We start from the raw sequence: 13,805 nt of genomic DNA, 5'->3' as shown, positions 1-13,805 counted from the left end.
CTCTGGCTTCGGCCCTCCAAAACTGGATGACTTCATCCTGACAGAGCGGCTGGGTAGCGGTACATATGCCACAGTCTACAAGGCCTACAGAAAGGTGAGACATTGCTGCCATTGCATCCTTTTGCTCTCTTATGGCTCATCTGTGGCACAAACCATGTTCGTCGTGTACCGTATAGCAAGATAGTCGAGAAGCGGTAGCTGTGAAGGTGGTCGCCAAGAAGACTCTGAACAAGGCGTCCACAGAGAACCTGCTCACGGAGATCGAGATCCTCAAGACCGTGCGTCACCCTCATATTGTCCATCTGAAAGACTTTGTGGTGAGCTTGCTTGATTGTCATCTATTCATTCACCCATTTTCTGCAGTACATGTTCTCATTAGCGTTTGTGGGTGAAATTGAGCCTAATGTGGGCACATACATTTATATAGATTACTATTTAAAAATTCAGATAATGATAATTTGACGGTATCCTACAAAAAAATCTGTAAATCTCCACTTAGTGCTCTTAAATAGCACAAAAAGATTAGACACAAGTGTGTGTGACACTAGTTACAGAAAATTTTAATCAAATAACAGACACAGAAAGTTGAATGTCTTCTCTAAACGCAATAATGTTGTTGTGTTATCGTCGTCAGTGGGATTCTGAGAACATTTATCTGATACTGGAATGGTGTTCCGGTGGAGATCTGTCCTGTTTCATCCGCAGTCGTCGGATCTTGCCAGAGGGAATTGCCCGACGTTTTCTGCAGCAAATAGGTGACTCATCTTAGGGCTTTTGGTTTCATTTTGAACGGCCTTTTGAACAATACATATACCGTTTGTTGCTTACACCCACAGCCTGTGCTCTCAAGTTTCTACACGACCGAAATATCTCCCACTTGGACTTGAAACCACAGAACATTTTGCTGTCTGGTTCAGTCCTCAAATTAGCAGGTAAGAAAAAACCCCAGGTTTGAACAGAGTTCATCCTATATTTTCATTTGTATCGTCTGGTAGTCATATCAAATTGCAACCATATAAAACAACAAGCTTGTTCATGAGTCATTAGTCAACAAGAGACATACAGTATCTTTGTCATTCATATTTAAAGTTCATCAAATTGAATTTTTTTAATTTAAAATGAGCAACAATATTTATTATATTTGTTGTAAATTCTGCATTTATTATGCTTCGTGTCAAATCCTGCTTCTAACTGTATTGGATGCTACATTTTGATCCAATGTCAGACTTTGGCTTCGCCCAGTATATGTCACCATGGGACGAAAAGAGTGTGCTGAGAGGCTCACCTTTGTATATGGCTCCCGAGATGGTGTGTCGGCGCCAGTATGACTCCAGAGTGGATCTCTGGTCCGTGGGAGTCATTCTTTATGGTGAGTGTTGGGTTCATTCGAGATAAAGGAGATCATTTGAAACTTATAGTTAAAGGGGTAGTTTGCAGTTTTCAAAATGCTAGCAAGTTTTGAATGTAGCCTCAGTTCACCCTCAGCGTCCCTGACCAAGGCTATGCCCTTCATTAATGTGACCATGCTCAGAACATGCGCTTTACGAACATGCACGGTAAACAACCTGATCTGAACTGTGGCTGCTACATTTCTTCCATGACTTATTCATGTTAGAGGGTTGCAAAACACAAAATGTTACTGCTACATAGGAAAAAATATATATTTAAAAATATTACAAATTAAGTGAAAAGGAAGTACAAAATTAAAATTATATAAAATAATTGAATACACAAGGAATGGTAAAATACAAAATTCAAACAAGAAATACATAATAAATGTAATTAAGTAAATAAAATGAGGTAAACTTGCAAAATGCAGATGATCTGTGTTATTTGACTCTTATGTTGTTTGTGTGAATATAGAGGCACTGTTTGGACGGGCCCCTTTTGCATCAAGGTCATATTCAGAATTAGAAGAGAAGATTCGAAGTGACCAGCCCATTGAGGTAAGTTTCAAATACAATCATTATTGTATTTTATCCATCTATGGTAATTGTTTATTTTAAATCCACTAGGTGGCTCACTTTACTTGCTAAAGGGCACTTTGTGGCTTGTTCCACTCATCATCTTCCTTTTCTTCTTCTTTCCCTTTCCCTTGGGCTTTAGCCTATTCTCGGATCATCATATTTTATTTGCATTTCTGCTCTAATTTAAGATTATCTGCAAGTCTTCCCTCACAACATCCATCAAATTCCTCTTTCGTCTGTGTCTTTGCCTCCTCTAGTGATGGCTCGATTTTCAGCATCCCTCTTCTTTGTTGCCTTGTTCCACTCAGTACAATATGTTTATTGATGCAAAGTAGTCTTGGCGGTTTTTGGCAGCAATCTTTTGACCTTTAAAATGGCTGTGTCCCCATTGCGGATTGACAGCAACTTAATAAGGTCGCGTTGTTGTGCATCAGCTGCCACCCGGGACCAGGGTCTCCAAGCACTGCCGGGACCTCCTCCTGCGTCTCCTAGAGAGGAATCCGAATGCCCGCATCACCTTCGCCGAGTTCTTCACGCACCCCTTCGTGGACATGGAGCACATGCCAAGTGCCGAGAGCTTGGGGAAGGCGGTAAGACACTAAAGAAACGTCTGTGTCATGTCTTTGGCGAAATCACTACCTGTTTTCTGCCTCCCTTCAGAAAGAACTGGTCCTACAGGCCGTCCAGAAGGACCAGGATGGCGAGAGGTCTGTTGCGCTCTCTCTGTACTGCAGTGCCCTGGAGCACTTTGTCCCTGCTATTTACTGTAAGAGCATATGCACATTTCAACCTAAACACCATGCTAAACATACTAAATGTAAGAAAAAAAACGTATATTTCCTCCTCCAGATGAGAGTGACCGGCAGCGAAAAGATGTCCTCAGACAAAAAGTAGGCCCACCCCTGTTCCATACCACACATACAGCATCATGTAACGTGTGCCTGCGCATGTCCCCGCAGGTCTGTCAGTACGCATCCCGAGCGGAAGAGCTGAAGGCCCTGGTAGCCTCGGACAACAAGCTTATATTCGAGCAGGCGCGCACCTCCAGGGACATCCTCCGAGGTACAAAACGTGGCACAGGCAAGTCAAAAGTGCATATGTAGGACATGCATTCTAGTCCTCAAATAGTTGTGAATCGGCAGCATGGTAGAGTAAGTCTGAATGGTTGTTTGTCTGTTCATTTCAAATACGTTCTGGTGCTCCTGTTGTCCAAAGTCAGCTGTTATAGGCTCTAGCTCACCCGCAACCTTAACTCATTTGCTCCCAAAAACGTATATACCGGTATACGTTTTATAGCTAAAGCACGCAGAAGGCTTTGATGCAGCCTCTGAAAGGAAGAGAATGCTTGAAGCAATGGTAGTTATTACAAAAATGGCCAGCAGGTGGCAGCAGAGTGTAAGAGATCAACCAGGGCCATGTTGCAAAAAAACTATTTCCCCCTCTGTTTGTAAATAATGATGAAACTTAGCTATACTCTAATGCTAATTGCTGCAAAATGGAAACTAATAGAATTTTTCCTGATGAAAGAAGAGACTCTAATCTTTCTTCTGGTAGGTTCCATGTTTTTCTAGCAATAGAACACAATATTCAGTGAGCTTTACAAAATCTGTCAAAATCCAGTAAAACATCCAGGAGCAAAGGGAGTTGCGTCAGTGAAAACGGCTGGGAGTGAATGAGTTCATGAGGACAAGCACTCGTTCTTAAAACCTTTCTCTGTTTCACCTTGTAGAAATGTCTCGTGAGCAACCACGCTTGCTGGCAGCACTGGAGATGGCCTCGGACGCCATCGCGAAGGTCAGAAAGGTGTAATACAAAAATAAAAAAGCTGTTGTTTTAGGAGCATTTAATCACTTTTTTGTTAATTTAAGTGCTTTGTTGAAATTGTTTGTCATTAATATTTTTGTCCACCATGTCTGCGCGCACTTTTGTATGTTCAACAAAATAACAAACATTTTTAAATATTGGTAAAATTGTGCATTGATCAAAATGAGAAAATGTCAGAAAATACAAATTTATTTTAACAAAATGATAAAATATGTTACTATAATTATTCAATATTATTTTCATCATTTAATTAATGGACAATCTAATGACTTATTCCACATTTTTATTAATGAATCCCCCTTTTAATTGATTTAATTTTGCCAGGAACAACACTGTTATATGGAACTAAACACCCCTATATTTAAGTAGTCTAAGTAGCCCTAAAAAAAAGTGTTAAATAAATCTGCACACTCTGTAGATAATCGCTTGTTGTCTGATGTTTGTGCTGTAGGAGCAAAGTGGAGTGGACGATAATGAGGCCTTGGATGACTACCAGATTTGCTTAGGAGAACTCCTGTTGGCGCTCGCAGGTACAAACAACCCATTATACGAATAATTTGAGTCACATCCAAAAAAAATTCCTTGAAAATTTTCCACTAATTATGCACTATTTTCAATATGCGAACAGTCTTGATATGGACAAGCACAAAGATCTTGAGCATCTTTTCACACTGCGTAACCACTTTAGGCTCTGATAACGTATTTTCATAAGTATGCTGAATATGTTTGTTTGCTCACAAGTAGCCTTCAAAATGGGTCCTGAGAGCTACTCTTGGCTGAAAATGCACAAAACGCATAATACTCATTATCTGCTCCGTGCAGAAAAGTGTCGTGTATGTAGATGGAAGCATGGTGATAGAGCGAGTAGGCAAAGCTGTCAGGCAACACAGAAGGCCATTCACTAGCTGTGTCCCTGCATCAGGCAATTAGCTCATGTGCCCTCATTGGAGAGCGATTCCACTAGTGAGGCGTTTTGGAGCCGGGATGATGGGACCCAGAGTCTGCCAGGGCCCCTGCGTGTGCTACTGGAGCCCCGCCATCTGTTTCCCATTTAGGCCTCGCTGCAAACACACAAGACGCTTTATCTTCCGCTGATGAGAGCTTGAAGCGGCCAGCTAGCCAGCACTCAGTCTTCCCAATCAAGATGCTTTGAAAGGAGGACTAACCACATGCGAACACACCACTGATTTCCACTTTTAAACCATGATAGATGTTCAAAATATGAACCCGCCCGATAGCCATCTGTGACTCATGCATTGCGAATTTCTTGGGAAATCCAATCAATTAAAAAGTAAATTTTGTATAATATATGCTTTATAATTTTGAATGGCCTCAAAGGGGAAGTCAATCCAACAATTTCCTTTGCAATAATATGTTCTATGCAGCGTCACTAATCTAAACACAGTATTCTGATTCATATTGCGTTTGTGGAATATGAATTAAGCAGAAAAATCCACTCGTTTTTATCTATCTCAGGGGGCGACCATTTTGCCACTTGCTGACGATTAAATATGACATCACAGTTGCTCAGAGCTCAGATAACAACCAATCACGGCTCACCTGTTTTCTGAAGATGATTGGTTGTTACCTGAGCTACTGTGATGTCATTTTTTTGTCACCAGCATGTAGCAAAATGGCCGCCCCCCTGAGATGGAGAAAAATGGGTGGATTTTAACTCATATTCCGCAAACGTAATATTCTGTGTTTAGGCCAGTGGGGGCCCATACAATCTGTTTGGAGCTCATTTGGGCAAATTCCATAAGAGTTTGGTAAAGTAAAACACCTGGAATTAGCTCCAAAATGGCACTCTAAAATGGTTGGCTTGCTGTGTAATTACAGGAATGTGTTGATTTGTGTAAATCAGGATTTAACTTAACTTTTGTTTTGTTTTTTTACTTTCCAGGTAATGCTACTCTTCTGTGGGGGTCTTGTTGGTGGACCCCTAAAAAATATACACCAGTGTTAAAGTGCTTGCAAATTTTATTAATTTTTTCAGGCATGTTGAAACCCCCAATAATTAATAGCTATAATTATATCATTTTAAATTTATAATATCACCCTCATAGTGTAGACCTCTGCCAAGTCCGAGATAGTAGCAAAAGGATTGTGGGAAAAAGTTTTCAGGTTTTGTTCTTAGAGGCTACTTCCTCATTTGTGCTGGATGACAAAAAGATGGGTGTTACCATTATAATTCAGGCATATCGGGTGGTGAGGTGGACTGTTCCATTAGTAGTGTACAACAATGCGCTCATTATTTTCTCTCTTTTGTCTGTTGAAGCTGAGCCGCAGGGCCGCCGACGAGAGCTGCTCCACAGCGAGGTGAGTCTCGCCATCATGGCAGCAACCAATCACATGACGTTCACACGTAACCTGCCAGCCATAACCACTCCCCCAAAAACAACTTGCACTATTGTGTTTTTTTACCCCTGCTCTCAAAATATACATTTTCCTGTCTGAGATTTCTTACCATGATTTAAACAGACAGTAGAAACATGTGCAAAAACTTCCCTAGAAAAAACTAACAAACTCAAATGTTTATATAACTTAAAGCCTCTACACTAAATAAACGTACACAACCACAAACATTCTAAACAACAATAACCCAACGCCAGCAAAAGAGCTCCGGGTAGGTCCCTTCTATTGTTGACTGGTATCCTAATTGTGATGTATCCCCTGTAAACTGATTTAATGTCATGACGGTAAGTCAAGCATTGAGAACGTGCAAGCCATGTAAAGTTCCTCCCTGTTTATTGCACACGCTGATTAAAGGCTTGTGGTTCGAGGGAAAAATACCCCTTCTCCCCCCCAAAAAAAAACTGCGGTCAAAATGCTAATTTGCTGCGCCAGATCACTACGTTTCAAGTTAAAGTATGGAAACTAACCACGGAGGTCTCCTCATTGTGTAGCAATGTACAAGCAAAGCTCAGTGTTGCTTTTTCCTCATCTGTGGCCCCCGAGCCTAGAAGCACACGTGTGTCCCTTCTGAAATGTTTTCTCAATTTCCCAACTCTAGCAAATTTGGCACTGCACTTCCGTGAGCTTGGAGGTCTCACCGGAGAGTTAAAAAAAATAATAACGCACATTCCACACTGCTGCAGCAGAGACTCAGACATCCTGTCTTGTGCTGCCGAGTACAGGTCAGAAAAACACTGTACGCTACCCATAATGCAACTGAATGCCAGTTTTCATTATGTCCACCGCATATGTTCCCGCCTCTTTCATATCCTGCCGGGGGTTACGTTGTGTCTGTGGTGCATTGTGCTACTTAGGATGGATTTATTGTCCGAAAATGTTGCATGGGGCCTTTAATAAAAAAAACAATGTGATTGACCACCTGTCTTTGTCTTTTTCCAGATAAAAAGCCTCATGAGCAGAGCAGAATACCTCAAGAAGAACATCAAGGTGAGGGTGATTTGCGCTCAGGTAGCGGTCGTCCAGAAATCCGCATTATATGTAATTTTTGGGGGCACGGCGTGCTAATGGTTAGCATGTCTGCCTCAAAGCTGAGAGGTTTTGGGTTTGAATCTGCTTATCTGCAGAATTGTGTGAATGAAAAATAGTTTTTGTCCTAAAACAAAGACATAACTTTATGAAGAAGCTGTTAATTACATATATTTTAGTTTGAGAATTTCTTATGTACCGTATTTGGAGAATTTAAAGCTACTGAACGTAGAATTTTCCATTTCAAATCGCTACTGCCACCTCTTGGTGAAAAATGAAACTGCACATACCCTTCTTCACATCGACAATGCGCATATGACGTCAAAGTTGTTCATCTACTAATTAGTAGATGTTTCAGCCATAAACGGTCAAATAAAAAAGGCTATTTTAAAGATATTTAATGCGTTTTTTTTAACGTAGCATTTTAAATGTAAATTCATGTGAACCGAATGGTGACCTTAAAACAAATGTCGGATGCCAAATGTGGATTTTTGGCATACTGTTCACTACCACTAGCCAGAGAATTTATTTCTAAGTAATTTAGATTAATGTCTACTAATAACTTTGAATGATACATGTCAGACATTTATTGGTTCCAGATGCAGGAAACTCAGAGGGACGCCTCGCTGGATCGGGAGCCCCTATCAGACTCCGTCAGAAGCTGTGAGCATTGTTGAAAAACAGCATTTTTCCAGCTCTTATTGTGTGTGATATAAGCTGATGTAATGGGTTGTGTCTTTCTTTCCCAATACTATATGTAAATCTAATGGAAATGACTCAAATGCATCATTCTCAGTCTCAACATTACATTTATCTCTATTAATTCAAATCTAAATAAGCTAAACTAAACTACAGTATGCGAAAAATGTGCTATTAGCGATATACTTGATCCACATCATAACCTGCATACTTGTCCTTCCTATGCTTTTCTCCGAGATGGACAGAGGATTCTTAAAGCCTGGACAATATCCTGTGCTTAGTGAGAAATTCCTGCGGAATTATAGATTTTTTTTTTCTCCCCGGGTTCACTGGAGAGGCGGCTCGAATTTCCCAAAGTACATGGCTTCTGCTTATTCCCGCTGAAGTTATTTTAATAAAAGCCACACTGTGGCTGCTAGCCACATGCTGGAATGGGGCCAACGGCAGCCACTGCATGTCGGCAAATGACAACGTCTCGCTAGGAGAATATGGACACATAGCACATACACTGTAAAGCATAAAAGTATCGAGATATATGCTGACTCAACCTCAAGGGAGTGAAAATGGAATCAAATATGGAGTTCACACTTTTCTGTTCTAGTTTGTCCCAAAGGTGTGGGATAGTTTAATAATTAAGTTTGCCCCACCAAACTCATCTAACATGCCCTTATGAACCTTGCTTTATGGAAACGGACAAAAAGGGGCCTTAGCCAAACTGTTGGATGCTTAAAATAGTCAGAATTGTCCAAGTAGAATGACAAATAATTAATCTAAGGAGTTTCTACTCCCAACTCTACCACAACTAATTACTCTCTTCTTTTTTTTTCTTCAGCGTGCTGTGTGCAGTAAACCCAAGGGTCACAGCGGGAAACCAGCCGGTTTGGACCTTGGACAATTATAACCCCCCCCCCAATGAATCTCTGTGCTCCATGCCAAATCAAACCTGGATCCCCACCTCACCTTCCGCACTTCTGGGCTTGGCCTTGCCAGATGCACTCAATGTTTTGGTTGTTGCTGTAGGTGAGCTAGCAGGTAGAGAGAGCAGCACTTGTCAAGCTGGTTAAAGACTGCAGCACTTGTTTTTGAGCTTACACACTGTGGGTCCTCTAGAAAAATAACTGTTTACAACTTTTTGGTTCAAGTAATACAAATTATTATTTTTTTTGTAGTAGTAGTAGTGGCACAGTTGAGATTTGCACCATTGCAGTGTAAAACATAAACACATAGAATCGGATTTCTTCAGATCAGAATCAGGCCTGTTTCAAATATAGACTAGACGGGGGTCAGGTATCAACCCATGCGAGCGCTTTATCACGTCAATGTCAGATTGACATCTTTAAAATGGCCCCGCTTCTGCCCAAGCAACATAAATAAACACATTACAAAACATTCACTGTAAATTTAAATGAAGCTGAAAACATAGACACTTAACTATGGTCTAAATATGTTATATTAGAGCGGTATCCAGCATTAAACGAACAAAATGGTAGCTGACTGCGTCTGCGCCTACAGAAATCATGTAAATAGACAAATCTGAAACGGGTATTAAATTGTAATTAAACACTTGAACCTGCAGTGTAAATCCCACCTGTTACCAAGACGTCCACTCTGCTCCATCCAACACCAAATGCGATGCCTGGAACATAAAGATTTTCTTCACACTGCTAACGGCATGTTTTGATCACCGTCGTCAACAAGCCAAAGGGATTTAGTGAAAAAGTATTTGAAGAAAACTGTGAAAATGTGTGCCGGTGGGACTGGTGTACTGTAGGTAATGTAGCCTCTGCTAAAATGTAAATACAGTGGAACAACTAAGGTCAAACACAACCCTTTCCATGATGCTCGACTTTGTCTTTTTTTCCCAAATTTAGATATATATTTTTTTCCAATTAAAAAATAATGAAAAAATTATTCATTCATTCCAGGGTAAAACTATTCATTCTACAATTCATAGCTCTACGTCTTAAAGTCAGAATTCTGTGATTGAAGTTAGAATTCTGCCAACCCTTTTTTCTCTCTTCACTGGACCTAATATAGTAGTTTTGCTTTGGAGGTGAGTCTCTTCACATAAACGCTACTGAGCAGCCAGGAAAGATGAATAACGGGAAAAAAGTGTTATGGATCTTTTCCGGAAACCGTTTGTCTAATTCCGAATTGCACTTAAATTGACTTTCGTAGCTCCACTGTAGTTCACACTCCCCCTCGTCCCCCTTCGCACGCCTCCACTGTGCCTTGACCGCAGGCTCGCCATGTCCTCTTCACTGATGGACGCCATTCCCACCGCCATGAAAGAAGAGCTGGCGAGGTGCGGCCCAGGCCCTGTTTACTCTTCAGCTGCAGGTTTGGCCAGCGACCCGGCCAGTGTGTGTGTGTGTGTGTGTGACGCCGACACACACACTGGACGCACTGGGCCTAAACGAGAGACTTGAGGTTGATAATCCTCACCGTTGGAGGTCTGGGCACGCTGTTTTGATTTCAAACACATGCTGTAATATTCCAAAAGAGTTTAATTATGAGGGAAAAGAAAAAGATTAAAGTATAAATATGTACGTTGGCAGCACCTGCACCACTGCTCTGTTGTTTAATTCTGTGTTTTGAATGTTTATGCAGCTGTCATTTTAATAATTACCATGTATTTATTAAAGGAGAAGAAGCCGGGTGGGAAATAAAATGGCTGTTTGAAGCTGCCGCCTTGTGGAGACGTTTTGTCAATAGCACGTTGCCAAGCCAATGCTCGTCTTTTGTCCAGAAGTTGTGAAGAGAGAGCCGGGAGGCAGGGGCCTCGGCTGCCGAGTCGTCATCATCAGGAACAGCTGGATCACGTCCACCAAAGGGGGAGGAGAGAGACAGAAAGGCTTGGTGAGGGAGAGTAAGGACATTTTATAATTATATGATTCATACGCGAGACTGGGGGACAAACAGAGACGCTGAAAGTGAACATTTGACATGAGAACCACACTTAGAAAAGCGCAGGGTTGTGTTTATTTCTTTGTTTGTTTGGCCCGCTGCACTTCCCTGTTGCCTGCCGAACAGTTTTATAGGAGTTGACAACTTTGCACTGCGATAACCTCAAGTGGTCATAAAAGCTTCTCTAAACATGGTGACTGTTTTGCGCTGATTAAAAAATGTCAGGGAACTGTACCCATATGTTTGGATTACAACGTCTTACTGTAAATTCTCTGTTCCATATAGGAAATCATGTAAAAAATGATGTAAAAAATAAATATATAAACTAGGGTTGTCAGGCGATTATTATTTTTGTTATCGTAATTAATTGCATTACTTCAGTAGTTAGCTCACATTGAATTGCAAATTTTCTATCTGCTCTAAATGTACAATAAAATATTTAAAAGTTTTCATACTATTGCTAACAAAAAAGTGGGAAAAATGTTTTAACTAATAGAAATATGGCTGCAGCTTAATCATTGATGCAATAATTTCATAATAATTCATTAAAGTGAGTTAAAATTAAAAAGTTGTAAAAAATGTAGTGTAGTGTAAAAAATGGGTGTAATATTGATTTGTTGTGGTGTTATTAAATTTCTCCCAGTACAGGCTTTCCAAGTAAGGGGCGGTCATTAATCGCACGTTAAAATTTGTGCTGTTAAGGGGACTTTATATAACTCAAAATTAATGCACTCATTTTGACACCCCAAACATAAACATCAAGATTAATGAACTTATTTTGACATCCCTAATATTAACATGTAAAATAATTATAATAAAATTCTTACTTGTCAAAAAATCATTTTAAAACAACCTCAAAATACCTTTAACACTTGCAGTAAGCTTTACACCCACTTTTTAGAGAACTTTTAAAGAAATTAGCCTGTTTTGAGGGGGCCGTCCTGTCACACCCCCACAACTGCAGAGTATGACTCGTTGCTATGACAGCAAGGGCCGTTGCAGGCCGGCACTCCTAAGACTCAACTAATTCCATACAAGTAATTAAAAAGAAGTTTGCTAATCTGTCTCCTATACATAATATTTTAACACTTATAACTGTTATACAACTATAAAAAGATAACTACTCTAAAATAAATGCTAAATAGAGTAAAACCACTCGCCTATTTTCAAATGATATGTTTTTGTTCAAAATGGGCACTCAATTTTCTCCACTTCGCAAAATCCGGGTATAATTGACCTGGTATGTAAAAAATGTGACATTGTTTTTCAGGAATACCACAATAGAATATCAATTTACTAGTCAGACCAAGTTCAATTTAAACCCCAAAAAACTATAGTCCTTGTTATGGTTGGATCATTGTCAAGACAAACTTGGTCGACCAGTGTTTTGAGACTACAAGCGTCCCCACTGGAACTCTTTGTTCCCATCTGGACGTGCGGAATTACAAACACATGCAAGAGAACTTTAAAGTGTTTAAAAGATGCCCGGGAGTGACATTATTGTGTGAAATGAAAGCAAGTCATAACAGTCAGTAACATGAAGTTCTATCTCTTAATCTAAGAAATGACGTGTGATTCTGGAGAAGAAAAAAAACACATCAGCGAACGAGTCGCTTGGGAGTCATGAAAGCTGTGTTTAGACATCTATCGGGACTTTGTCCTCATTTTAATGGTGTTCACCAGGCACACTGGGAAGAAATGACTCCCAGACTGAAATTGAGAGTCCTGCAGCAACAGGTTGGGCAACACTGCTCTTCTGGGCCCATCTGCTTCTTTATGGGAGTCCCGCCAGCTGATTTACGTTACCCTGAAAAGTGCATTGTGACCCCATCTTTTAAGTTGTTTAGATTTTAGACATGACGTGTTGGAGGTGATCAATCCAGCCAAACTCCCAAGCCGAGATAAATAAGGGAGGGTTCAAATCAGAAAGGGCATTTTCAACGTTTAGTGCATTATCAGTCATAAACGCAAAATGTACACAGCAACGCTGTGGTCCTCTGTTGTTTTGTTTCTGTTTAACCGTTGAAAACACAAAATGGAGGACCAAAGTGGTGAGGTAGCATTTGTTTTTGTAACGCTTTAGCTTTTGTAACGCTACTGGTGGGCAAGCCTCATTGCGAATAGTGAAAATGTGCAAGTAATGGACATTTTACCATTTCAAACTCATCTTACAACATTACACTTAAAAAAAATAAAAAAATAAAAAAAACGCCTAAAGAATTATTATATTTTGAAGGGGGTGGGGAAACTGTATTTAACACATGAACTCTCTTATACACACTGCAGAAACTAATATACACCCAACTTGGTTTTTGCCAATATATTTCACCCTGCCAGCCAGTTTATGTGTTAGAGCACAGGTGTCAAACTCAAGACCCGGGGGCAACATCCGGCCCGCCACTTCATTTTATGTGGCCCGCGAAAGCAACTGTTTTTACTGGCGTCTGATTTCAAATCAATTTGATGTGTATATATAATATGGGATGGCTATAGATTTGTTTATGATCACAGTTATAACAGCCCTACGAAGGAAACCATAACTACGTTGCGGCCCACGACAAAAATTATTTTGACATCCTTTTGTTAGAGCATTGCACCTGCTTAGGCATTTTTCCCCATTTAAAGAAAAAAAACACCTTGTTGAGATATTATAGCATGTTTATCTTTAAATAGCTCATATGTGTTTTAGTTCAAAGAAGTTTTGTTTCGTTAAATGTATCCGTTCTTTTGGCAGAAAATTTTGCTTAAACACATTCATCAGTAAAAGTTCATGACTTTTTTTGTGTTTTTGAAATTCAGTATTTGTCGTGCAGACGAGTAATATTGAAATCAAGACTTTATTTGTTTATTTTTATATTTATTTATTAAACAACATTGACGTCTGTTTTCCAAACTTTTCTGTCTTGACACCTGAGGGGGGTCAGACAGTGGGATAAGGGCGGGGGGGGGGGGTTGACTCAACCCAGC

At 40.2% G+C, this 13,805-nt stretch overlaps 1 protein-coding gene across 2 annotated transcripts in view; it reads left to right on the top strand.

The window, feature by feature from the left end:
* The window catches only part of ulk3 (unc-51 like kinase 3), a 10,171-nt gene extending 853 nt beyond the window's left edge, over positions 1-9,318 (top strand). The window contains exons 2-17 of one of the 2 annotated variants that reach the window (XM_086072282.1): positions 1-94; positions 177-317; positions 635-755; positions 837-932; positions 1,226-1,369; positions 1,864-1,946; positions 2,402-2,557; positions 2,628-2,733; positions 2,817-2,857; positions 2,927-3,029; positions 3,697-3,761; positions 4,243-4,321; positions 6,070-6,110; positions 7,146-7,193; positions 7,832-7,895; positions 8,764-9,318. The exon at positions 1-94 is cut by the window's left edge and continues 32 nt beyond it. In XM_086072282.1, the coding sequence (XP_085928408.1) occupies positions 1-94; positions 177-317; positions 635-755; positions 837-932; positions 1,226-1,369; positions 1,864-1,946; positions 2,402-2,557; positions 2,628-2,733; positions 2,817-2,857; positions 2,927-3,029; positions 3,697-3,761; positions 4,243-4,321; positions 6,070-6,110; positions 7,146-7,193; positions 7,832-7,895; positions 8,764-8,780 (1,399 nt within the window). In that variant the 3' untranslated portion in view covers positions 8,781-9,318. Of the gene's footprint in view, positions 95-176; positions 318-634; positions 756-836; positions 933-1,225; positions 1,370-1,863; positions 1,947-2,401; positions 2,558-2,627; positions 2,734-2,816; positions 2,858-2,926; positions 3,048-3,696; positions 3,762-4,242; positions 4,322-6,069; positions 6,111-7,145; positions 7,194-7,831; positions 7,896-8,763 lie in introns of both variants that reach the window. The other variant, XM_086072281.1, reaches the window with a different exon arrangement.
* The last annotated feature ends 4,487 nt before the right edge of the window (positions 9,319-13,805 follow it).

The sequence above is a fragment of the Leptonotus elevatus genome, chromosome 3 (assembly GCF_054856555.1).
Source record: "Leptonotus elevatus isolate MCC_2025b chromosome 3, RoL_Lele_1.0, whole genome shotgun sequence".
NCBI classification, from domain to species: Eukaryota; Metazoa; Chordata; class Actinopteri; order Syngnathiformes; family Syngnathidae; genus Leptonotus; species Leptonotus elevatus.
Note: the sequence above shows the minus strand (reverse complement) of the source record. Positions and strands in the feature narration are given on the sequence as shown.